Raw genomic sequence first — 12,376 nt, forward strand, 5'->3', positions numbered from 1 at the left:
TAAGAAGGAGGAGCACAAAAAATTTTTAATGAGCTTCTTTGCTATTATTTGGAACTTCTGGTTATAACGAAATAGAAGAATATTTTAAAATAAGAAATCAGGTGTAGATGAAATCATTAATAATTCTCTTTAGAGTTATAGGGAGTGGAGCTGTGTGGATCCCTTCTATTGTTGATGGCTATATTGAAGATGACAAAGAAATAAGTATTTTTTTTTTCTTTTTGTTCTTGTTCTTGTTACTTTGTTTTTTGTTATTTTTTTACTCCACTTATTGTGTTGAGCTCCCTTTTTAAAAAAATAAAAAATAAAAAAGTAATGATATGATACGTTAACAATAATATGTGTAGTATGTATAGTACCGATAGGCGTTAACTTGATATAATGGAGTTAGCAAAAAATATGAGATTAATTTGGATATTATATTTATAACAATATATAATGGGAATACTTTAAGTTTGGTGTCCAATTTTCTTTTCTATTTTAAGCCTACTAAGTGCCAACATAATCCAAAACTAACGTTACAAAAAAAAAATTCACACATAACTTCTTTCTCAATCCTTCACTTAAATAATTTATTTTTTTTCTTATCATTCCTTTAATTTTCTTTACTTCTCTTACTCAACTCTAATATTTTCACCTTTTGTATAACTCTTTAGACAACTTTTTAAAATAGGCTATGACTATGATAAATGTTGATTTTAGAAGCATGTACGAAAAGAAAAAAGAATAATTTATGATGAAGGAAGTATTCAATTATCATCAATAATAGTGATAAGTAATTTTTGATAAATTTTATTATATTTTGTAATATTCATTTAAATTATATTTTATTTAATTTTATCTTAGTTTCAGTTTGTACCGTTTTGTTTTGAGTTCAATCTACTCTGTAGCTTCACTCTAATTATTTTATTAGAGTTTTTGTTGTAATTTCTTAAAAAAATTTATCATTTTTGTATTTTTTTTATGTTTTTCTTCTTCTTTCTTTAACATTTTCAGTTGAATTACCTCCATCCTCCTCTTTTGCCTTCCTCCAATGCGGTTACAAATTTATTTTTCAATTTACTTACTCAATCTATATTTTTAATTTATTTTTTATTTTTTTAATTTGTTACCAATTTTTCACGTAAATAAATAGTGTTATGTCTTTTTCTCTCATTAATTTGATTTGACAAAAAAAAAACAGTTTTTTTCACATTTTATATGTATATTTTATTTATTTTTTTTATATGTCTGTATTTAACTATCTATCAATGATGGGATAAAAAAATTTTATAAATAATTTTTTAACATTTTTCTTTTTAAATTACTTTTAATGGGATAATTTCTTTTAATTTTCTAAAATACTTGATTACTTAGAATATTGTATTTAAAATTTGAGTATATAAATATTTTTAAATTAAAATAAAATAAATAAATTATATTACAAAAAAGTTTATTAATTTTGTCTTTTACAATATTATTTGTTTGGCATATTGGCTTAATTATTTAATTGGTATATAATGCATGCAAGAAAATCACACCTATTAAGTGTTTCTTAAAATATTAGTATACTAATTTTTTAAATAATTAATTATTTAGAGTACTGAATTTGATATTTAATTATGTAAAGTATTGTATTTGTCATACAGAGAACACAAAAAAATATGCACATATCAATGATAAAGTGAACAAACTCCATATAACATTAAAATGGGATAAGATAAGAACTTTGTTAATTAATTTTAATTTTTTAAATAATTTGACAATTCAATAAATATCTGAATATATATTTTTATTATTTTAATCTTCATTATTATTTTCTTTTTTTTTATCTTATGGGACATGTAAGTTTTAATTTATTAGTTTTCTATATATCTTTTATTTTTTGAATTATTTTATTTTATTAGGTATTTTAATTTATTTTATTTTTTTTTACTTTAAAAATTTTAGAGTTTAAAGAACTCCTGTCCAAACTATTCAAACCATATGATTAAAAAGTGCTTTAAGAGAATAGATTTGAATTTCGGTAATTTAATATTTATTAATGAATAACTACTAGAAAAAAATTATTTCATGAATAACAGAAATAAGTTGATAATATATAGGCTAATTTAGAAAACCAAAAGAAAGTAAAAAAGTAACAAAAATTAACTTTATTCTTGAAGATAAATAAAAAGATGTGACATTTTATGCATTAGATATAATTTAAATGATACTTATTATATAAAAAGTTAAAAATATTTTTACCTAAAAAAAATTCATAACAAAATTGTGTTTGAAGAGAGAGATATAAAATTTTCTAACTAATTACAAAATTTTTCTATTTTTTTTATATAGCGTTTCACTTTAGGTAACTATTTTTTAGCGATAATATTCAAATGATAAATTAATCTCATCTTTATAATACGATGACATTATTTCAAAACATGCAAAATGAAATAATAAAATACAGTTTAATTAATGTGCATAATAAAATAAACATAAAACTTATATAGTAGTAGTCAAATACGATAACAATGATTATTTTTTGTCCAAGATACTATATTAAACTGCAACTTCAATTTATAATTATTAATTAAAAAACTTACAATGATGTATTTTTATTTTTTTATTATTTAGTTAAAAATAATATATTTTTGATATTCTTTTTTAGAATTATTGACAAATTTTGCTAATATAGCAAAAATTTGAATATTTTTTGTCTTAAATTTCTTTTTAATCGAACAAAATAAGACAACCAACAAGCACATCAAGAAAAAAACTATAATTTTTATACATTTAGATATTCAAAAGACACAAAAATAATTCTTTTAACAAAACTTCAACAATTCAAAAAAGTTAACAGAATAGTTTGTTATAAAGTAAAGTGATAGACAAAATTAAAAATCGTGATAATAATACTTGATAATTAATAACTATAAAGTGAGGTGAAGATGGAAGAAAAAAAAAGACAAAAAGGGAGAACCATATAATGTACAGTGACGTTAAGACAATCATAAAAATATAAATTAACAATTTTTAAAAAATAATAAAATTAAAGATAATTATAAAAATTGAATAATAAATTTAAAAAATTATTTTTTTATTAATTAGAATTATGCATAAAAATAAAAAATATTTTAAATATAATTTTTTATCTCTGATTCAAATTAAATACTATTAAAAAAAATAAACCTAATAACATTTATAAATAATCCATTTGTAAATAATATTTTTTAATTTTTATTTTGATTTTTTTTACACATAATAATATAATAAAATCTTTTAATTTTTTATTTAATTTAATTTATAAATTTTATATATTCTAAAAGTTAAATAATTTTAAAAAATATTTTTGTTTTTAAATTTTTCATTTTTAATATTTAAATAATTTTATTAAATTGAAAATTTTAAAAATAAAAATATAAAATTAATTTCTTAAGAATAATAGAAAATCATGCGTGTTGAGCCGCTAGTATTATTAATTTTGTTGACCAGTTTGATTACTTTAGAACTTATATAAAAGTAACGTGTAATTCTCCAAATCGGTCTTGAATAAATTTTTAGTTAAATATTTAAATCTTAATAAATTTAATTACCAAATTAATCATTAACTTTTTATCTAGACAAATCAATTATATGTTAGATTTTTTAAAATTTTAGATAAATCCGTCACTATGATTACTTAATAAAGACAATAAAATCTGAAAACTTTTAAAATTTTCATATTAGCCCTTCCAAATAAACAGTTTGTCTACAAAACAAAAATTTGGAGATTAATTTCATAATTAAACTTTTAAAAACTAAAATCTGCTACAAAAAAGTTTTTTGAGAATTGGAATGTGGTATTAGTAGTACTTAATGATTTTCGAACCAAACTGAGCATTGAGGGGCCAATCCAATGTCGTATGTGAGTGGCTCTTGGTTTATTTCCGGATGCAAACAACATAGGCCTAAGCAATTAATTGGTTTATTGGACTTGAGCTTGTCTATATGTAAATATTTAAAACAAGGTACTAGTCCATATTATTAGCTTGTAAATAAGAATAAATATATCACTAGGTGGTTTTCATTTGGTGGCTCATCAATTAGCTCCTTAACTAAGAAGATGGGAATTAGTGTTTATTTGAATGGGCTTCTTTCAGTGAAAAATATATTTTTTATTTTAAATATATTTGAATACCTTTTTTTAAAATATACACTTTTATTAAAAAATGTTTTTTTTCCTAAATTTGAACAATACTTTGTTAAAAAGAATGTAAAAGCAAAAAAAGAAATTTAATACTTAAATTTTTTTTTAAAAAGTCAATCTAAATATAAAATAACTTTTTTTAATTATCATATATTTTTAAAAAATAAAAAATAAATATTTCTTTCACAATCCAAATTGAATTTTATTTCAGAAAAATATATGCCTCCTGGTGTTCAAGTATTCCATGTACTCATGTAAAAGACTCAACTTTATGTGTAACTATATTTGGATAAGGATTAGAACCATAACTGCCCATAACAAGAAGTTCACACACAATAATATTTCTTATGATGAGCAAGGTAAAAATGTTTTAACTACTATCCTTCAAGCTTCAACAATGATGAAAAATATATAAAAAAAAAAACCATATTTGCATCTTTTTCCCAAAAAAGTAAATATCTTCAGGGTGCGTACAAAGATTTACATCTGGTATATATTGTCATATTGACAGTTATGTATTGATACACTACAAAGTTACAAACATGTATTTACTGTTTATCTGATTCATCATCAACTTCCTTTCTTAGGAAGTATTGCTTGCAAAACAGCTTCAAATTCCTCTTTTACCCTTCCAAATACATTTGGACCCTTGACCTCATTGGCAGGGGTATTCTCGTCAATATCATCATTTCTTCCATGAGTTTCTTTGTGATGATGATGATGCTTTGACTTATTATTGTGTATGATGCCTTTGATCTCTTTCTTAGTTCTTGCTATAAGGTTTGCTGATGATGACTTTGCCTTCTTTTCTGCTATTAGAAAATATAGCTCATAACCATCCAAGCAACAAAATTTTTGACCCTTAACTATGTTATTATTTTTATATAAACCAGCAACTCTAGATTGGAAAGCTTTATAAGGGCATGAAACTAATTTTCACACATTTTTGTCATAGTACATAATTAGATATCTGTATAAAATTCTATTATATTGATAAAGCATACAAATCAAATCCAGTAGTCCATAGTCACAAGACATATAACAGAAAACTTCGTATAATCCCTGGACAAGATAACTAAGGCATCCAAAGAATTGGAACAATAACGTATAATAAATTGATAGGCCCTACTGTTAAAACAAAGAAATGACTTCGGATAGTAAAACTCTAGAATCAAATAAGCAAAATTAATGAGACCATTTATATTAGTTGTCACCATTCACCAACCACTAATTCAAAGAATGCATTTCTCTTTTATCTATACAATCTCCAAATGACCAAAGGAAAAAGTAACATTTCCCACATATTTTGTGATGTACCTGATGGAGAGTTTGGGATTTCATGTTTGAATTTTGACTCAGCTATTTGATTTCCATCCCTACAGCACAAAAACAAGAAATCAGAGTCTCTCAGCAGAAAAGCAGTCAATTATGAACTGAAAACAAAAAGATGGTAAGACATTGAGGAAAGGTTCGAAAAATGAAAACCCTGTATCATGAGCATGGGCCTCTTTCTTTTGATGGAACAGTTGAGCAAGTGCTTGAAACTCCTCCTTTGCTCTCTCAAACACATTTGGAGCCTTCACATCATCTAAAGACGTGTTTTCATCGATGCAATTATTCACTCCATGAGTTTCCCTGCTATGAATATGATGATGATGACAAGTTGACTTCTCAGAATGAACTTTAGCATCAACTTCTTCCTTAACTGATAGCAGAAAACATCATAACAAAGCCATCCAAAAGTTAGGGAATTTGTTATAAACTTCACATATTGCTCATGTAGTAACAAAATTTGCAATGAATTCTACGCATAAAGTGATAAATAGCTCATTCTTTTTTCTCTGAATTCATAGCTAAATAAAAATTAGCTCATCTGGTTTCCCCATTCATTTGTTTTTTCTCTTTTGTAATCTTAAACATAAAAATCAAATCTACCGACATTACTAACAATAGAAGTAGAAACCAGAACCAAAACTTGCAATTATATAAAAAAAAAAGAGACCCTCTAAGTCCTGAACAATTAAACAACATTTGACCTAAATAAATAAACAGCAAAAGTAAGATCAACGTATATGAAATTACGAATCACGCAATAAGGATTGTTTGTTGGTATCGGAATCACAAGTTTATACAAAAATCAACATGTAAACTCAAATTGGGGAGTCTATTTTGTATATTAATTAGATGGTCGAAACTCGAAAACTATGTCCATACGTATATGAACTAGTTGGGGAGTAACAAGAGTGATTGAGCGGGATCACCTGATACAGAGTATGCAGCATCCTTGGAATTAGAATCGGCCATTGCGAGAGAGAGAGAGAGAGAGAGAGAGAGAGAGAGTACGAGGATGTTTGCGTGTGTTTGTTGAGAGAGTTGAGAATGTGTGAAGAGGAGTTTGTTTTAAAAAAGGGGTGTGTGTGTGTGTGAGAGAGAGTGTGAGTTGGCAAAGCGCAAACGCATGGAAAAGATTGGAATGAATGAAGATCAGATCATCCAAATCCGAAGACAGTGACTTTCAGTTGAATGAGCAAAGTCATCCATTTCCATCCGCTGGGATTGAGAAACGGCGTGACGGATTGATTCAGACAACTCAACAGATTGCAAACCTGTCACTGCTAACGAGGATATACGCGCTGACAAATATTTTTTTTTTTGTTCATACAACACACTCACACAAACAAACCTAGCAACTACACTAGGATTCGAACTTGGTGTGGCTTCGTTGAGGCAAATATCTTTGCCACTACATCACATGCCTCAGCCATCGCGCCGACAAAATTCAATTCACCAATCATTCGGGCTTTCCTGGGCCTCTTTGGTAGATACTTTATTGGGCTTTATTTAGTTCTCTCTGATAACTTATTGATCTATAACCACAAAAAAAGTAACATATAAGTTCGAGCTCCAAGACCAAAAACCAAAAAATTGTATGGTTTGGTCTGAAAGGGTTTTTTGTTACTTGCGGTCTTTTTTTCTTAGACTTAAGAGTAGTGCACAAATGAGAGAAAGAAAAATAAACCACAAAAATGTCTTCGAACTATTGAACAATGTGCTTATGGCATATAGGATGGAGCCATGCCTCAAAATGGCATTGGGTGGTGAGTGGGTTTTTTTTTTTTTTAAAGTTGTGAAAGTACTTTTCATATTTTGCGAGAAATGAAAGTAATTTTTTTTTTATCAACCTTGTAATTTATTTATAATATGAACAATTTCACTTTTTTCATTTTTACTTACAATACTTTTACCAACAACACATCCAACACTTTTTTTCATTATCCTTTCTCTTCACAATAATCACAGCCACCATATATTATCATTATGTCTTTTATTATCCTAGTTTTTCTTCATTCCCAATTAATTCATCAATCTCTCTGCTTCTTCTTTAATTTTTCATTAAAATAACTTGATGATCTCTTCCTGAACAAACAAACAACAACAAAAATATCAAAAATTTAAATATATTTATTAAACAAAAAAATCATAACATGATCATAAGCTAAGATTTCTAACATTTTTCACAAAAATTATTTATAAAAATCTTATCAACAAATAAAAGTGGAAGAGTCTAGCTATTAGCTACTACCAATATCATAAAATAAAAAACAAAAAAAAATAAAAACTCAAATAAAAAAGTATAAAAAAATCCATAAATATTGTACACAATTATTTTAAAAAAATCATCAAATATTTTTTATAATGCATACAAATCTATTGTGACTTTTTAAAAAGAGATGTGTGAAAAGTTGAAGTAACGGAAGGTTGGAGAAGTTAAGGACTAAACAAAAAAGAGGCAGAAAAAAATGAGAATAAAGACTTGCTTTCTTAAGCTATATAGTGAATAATCACACAATTTAATTAATACTGTGCTATTGTTATATATACAAATGTATTAACTAAGATTAACTTCTAATTACTCTCTAACTCTTATTCTAACAATTGTCTAACCATGATAAGTTAACTACTAATAAATTCTAACAATTTGAGTTCTCTTTTACAGATTTTGTCCTTATAATATGGCAGTTAGCTTTTATGTGTTTAGTGCACTCATGCAGAATCGAATTCGCTCTATGTAAAGAGCTGAATGACTATCACTATAAAGTGTGAATGACTTCGCATGATTCAGACAAAGATTATTCAATAACAGAACAAGCCAAATTCCTTCGCATGTCGCATTAGCTAAAGCATGATACTAAGCTTCAGATGATGATTATGACACAGTTTCGAAGAAGAAGAAATAAATTGATATTGATCTTTTGGTGTTTGGACAAGTAGTTCAATCAGCATTAGCAAAACCAATGAGAGAGAAATTATTACGTAGAGAAAAAAATAGCCCTGTACTTCGTAAGACCGCTTTGAGATAATCAAAAGTTGAAAATGCTAAATATTGATTAAGTTTTTCTACTGCAAATGTAAGACTCATAATTTTTGAAAATTATTTTATAAGTCAGTTTCAATTTATTTATTCGTTAAAGACTTTAATTTTAGAAATTATTTTATTAAATATATTTAAATCAAGTTTTGATAAATTAAGTTTGAATTAAATTAAGATTTTTATCTAATTTTATAATTATTGGATAATTTTTATATTTAAAATAAAAAAAACTAATGCAAATTTTATATGATTCAATTTGAAGTTTTAGATATTGAATCTAATTTTTATAAATAAAATGGTATTTTTAAGGTAATTTTAAGGATCAAATTTGGTTTTAAATTACTACTCTATCCCCTAATTTTATTAAAATGACCAAACTACTCAAACTCTAATTCCCAAAATAAAATCCTAACCCTAACACTCACCCCACCCTCCTCACTCCCAGCCGCTACCTTCTAACCCAGCACCACACACACACACACAGAAGACGCAAAGAGAGCTCGTGAGGAGAGGAATGAGATAGCACCTGCGGGTTGGGTGCCGTCATCGCCGTCATCGTCGAGCACAAGTGAGGAGGAGGAGGAGGAGGAGGAGGAGGAGGAGGAGGAGGAGGAGGAGGAGGAGGAGGAGGAGAGAGAGAGAGAGAGAGATATGCCAAGAGAGGCAGACGCTGAGGGAGGAGCTGTCGTCGACGTTTCATGCCGTCGCGTCTCACCAAGCTACCAATGCTGCCGAATAGAAAAGGAAAAGAAGTTGTGTCCCGTGCCTCGTTGCTGCCAGGTCCGTCGCGTTCTGCCTTCCATCGATGCCGAGTCGCCGATGCTGCCGTCGATGGATTCCATCATTGTCGTAGCAGAGAAGAGAGACGAATGGGGAGCTCACACATGGAAGGGGAAACGCGACAGAGGAGGAGTGTCTTCCCTGTCCCCGCAAGCATTCATGTCACTATCGTCGGAGCTCGTCAGAAACAGCCACCGTCACCGTTTGGGTTTGACCGAAAGAGAGGAGCTGATAGTGCTAGATGTTGGCACTACTACATGCGAGAAGGAGGGGTTGGTACGCTGTCACCGAGCTGTTGTGCCACCGCCAGAGCTCTTTGCCACTACTCTGCTCGCCGGATGTCATCACTGGAGCTGCAGCTATTCCATTCTTTTGTTCCTCCTTGGTACAGTGGGTAGTTCTTATCCTAAAACTTTTTCCATTGTTGTTTTCTTATGAGTTATAGAGAATTTTGCGACATTAACGACTTAGGCTTGAGTTACTCTAACTGCATGCGGTGTCTGATGGAATGGCTACTGTGAGAGTAATCGTAGTCATGCTACGGGCCGTGATTGTAGCTGTCATAGTGTTATGGCAGAGATTCTGTAGACGTTGCGAGTGCCGCTACTGTGAACTAAAAAGAAAGGGGATTTAATACGTTTAACTCTGTAAATTGCAGTTAATTAAGGTAGAAATTTTTACTTAAACTTATTTTTATTTCAAGGAATTGTCATAAATTGATATCAATGTGAAAAATATTTTTTGTGAACATGTGAGCTTATGGATAAAATTGGACTATTTTGGAGAAAAGGAATAAAATTGATAATGGATTAAAAAGGGTTTAAATGCTCTAATAATAAAATTAACTAGTAACAATGCTTGAAGCCTCTTGGTGGGTGGATAGGATTTGAACAACTTGTTTGTTGTCTTAATGTGTAAAAATTTAATAACTTAAAGATAAATTAAGATAAGAAAATAAATATATTGATGTTGGGAAATTGTTTGGTGTTTGAAATAGTTGAGAAGGATTTGAGAGTGATTTGAGTCAGATGGAACCTTTAAAGGGTGAAAATATTCGAATTTTAGAGGAGATTCTGCTAAAATTTTTATAAGTCTTGAATGGAATTGAATAATGAAGATAATGACAATTGTTGTGTTTTCATAAAGACAAGAGACTTTGTCTTGGAGATTAATTTGATTTTCTAATTAAAGAATTATGTTTTGGAAGAGTCTTAAACTTAAAATGGAGTTGAAGTTAGTTTGAAAGCTTGGTTGATTAAAGATTGTATGGTTATGTTAATTTATGAGGTTTAGGGATAAGTTAACTTGTTTGATTTGGTTAACAATCAAAAGAATAAATAGAGTAATTAAAGTTAACTTAAAAAGAGATTTAATTAATTAAAAGTTTAAAAGGCTAGTTAATTATTATCTTAAGGATTGAAAAATTTTATAAAAAATGAGATAAACTTGATATTTGGTTAGTTATTGACAAAAATCTAGAGGAAGATAAGGGTGAAATAGATGAGTATGGCTTAAACTTGAATTTGGTTGAGTTTTATAGTTGGTTTTTGCTGAGAATATTGTGTTACAGAATGATGATTATATTTTGATATTTATAATTGTGCAAGTTGAATCATAATTAATCATGTTGTGTGTAGCGACCTTCAGTTTTAAAAATATAAATATAAATAAGTTATAATTTATTTTATAAAATTAGAATTCTTTATTTTAAAAAAATTATTTTTATTATTAGTAATTGAACTAATTTTATAATAATTTGAATTTAATCAAAATCATATTATTATTATTATTATTATTATTATTATTATTATTATTATTATTATTATTATTATAAAACATTGGATATAAACATCAGGAGTATTATATGTACTATAAACTTATACAGTTTTACTCCCTAGTATTATAAAATCATTGTTGTTATTATATTACACTACGTTGTTGTTATTATTATTATTATTATTATTATTATTGTTATTATTATTAATTATAAAGTATGAAAATGAAAGACGGTTTATGTTTTGGTATTAAGTTACATATATATCATTATTATTATCCACTAAAGACTATGCATAGACGTCCACTATAGTTTATCCTTATCATTATATATATATTATATTAATTTACTTCAGATATTATAAATATAATAATAATATCATTCTTATAGTAATAATTATATTGGTACGCTAACAAAAGGATTATGTAAAGCAGTAAGAGTGAGAATTGAAAAAAAAGAAAGAAACGAAGGAGCGTAACCGAGAGGGAGAAAGAGAGAAAACGGAAACCTCCACCAAATTTTTGGCTTCAATTTCTTGCAATCCGTAACTCCAATAAAAAAATCTAATCCGGTGAAAGTATTCGTAACCTCCTCCTCTACACGTTGACACCATTTTTGATTAGTAGAAGTTGACAATGGCGTAGCTCCTCTTTTCTTTGGATTTGGCCAACGAGAGTTTTAGGAGGCATAGACGATTCTGGACATTTTCTTCTTCGATAGCTCAGTCAGAAAGCTTCTCCGGAGCTTTGAATATTTTGATTCCGTACGAAGGTATGGTTTTGGTTTCTCGTAGTTAATGTTTAATGTCATGTGAAAACTTAGGCTAGAAGACCTTAAGATAGGAATGAAATGAATGAATAATTGATGGTTTGTGTATATGGTATAAAATGTGAGGTTTAGCTGTTGTCAATAATTTGCTGTTGAAGTTGGTCGGTTTGGAAAAAGATTTAATATTGGTATTTGTTTGATTATGAAATAATTTGTTACTGGAAATGATTTGAGTGACTGAGAGGTGTTTGGTTTGATAGTTGGGACCCTTGAAGGGTGGCAGAAATTTGAGTCTTAGAGGAGATAATGCCAAAATTTCTTTAAGAATTGGAGTTTGATTTGAGGTGGTATTTTAAAAAGAAAGAGATTATTATGTGGCTTGTGTATTTGAGACTATTTGTTGACCCTCTGTCGCAAGATGTGACCGGGCACTTTAACTCCCCGGATTCCCCCATGGGCATGCATATAAATATGAATATTGAATATTATTGAGCTTGGAGTTTAACTCCATGGAATACTATACTATTGAGCT

The 12,376-nt window shown here is 28.0% G+C and overlaps 1 protein-coding gene across 2 annotated transcripts; it reads right to left on the reverse strand.

Annotated features, from left to right (window-relative positions):
* Positions 1-4,562: 4,562 nt before the first annotated feature.
* Positions 4,563-6,788, reverse strand: LOC130967714 (uncharacterized). Of its 2 annotated transcripts, none has more exons than XM_057892703.1 (4): positions 6,412-6,788; positions 5,636-5,855; positions 5,468-5,526; positions 4,563-4,962 (listed from the first exon to the last, which is right to left on the reverse strand). In XM_057892703.1, exons 1-4 carry the CDS (start codon positions 6,452-6,454, stop codon positions 4,721-4,723), a joined length of 564 nt encoding a protein of 187 aa, XP_057748686.1. In that variant the 5' UTR covers positions 6,455-6,788; the 3' UTR covers positions 4,563-4,720. The 2 variants fall into 2 exon arrangements, with proteins under 2 accessions (XP_057748686.1, XP_057748687.1); XM_057892704.1 differs by having other exon boundaries at positions 4,563-4,959; positions 6,412-6,781.
* Positions 6,789-12,376: the final 5,588 nt, after the last annotated feature.

This window comes from Arachis stenosperma, chromosome 3, assembly GCF_014773155.1.
Source record: "Arachis stenosperma cultivar V10309 chromosome 3, arast.V10309.gnm1.PFL2, whole genome shotgun sequence".
Lineage (NCBI taxonomy): Eukaryota > Viridiplantae > Streptophyta > Magnoliopsida > Fabales > Fabaceae > Arachis > Arachis stenosperma.

Bases quoted from the DNA above. Each gene is read 5' to 3' on its own strand.
- LOC130967714 (XM_057892703.1), bottom strand. From the start codon at position 6,454: ATGGCCGATTCTAATTCCAAGGATGCTGCATACTCTGTATCAG. The intron at 5,856-6,411 runs GTGATCCCGCTC...TTCTGCTATCAG, and splicing joins TGCTGCATACTCTGTATCAG to TTAAGGAAGAAGTTGATGCT. The intron at 4,963-5,467 runs GTACATCACAAA...ATTTTCTAATAG, and splicing joins AATCCCAAACTCTCCATCAG to CAGAAAAGAAGGCAAAGTCA.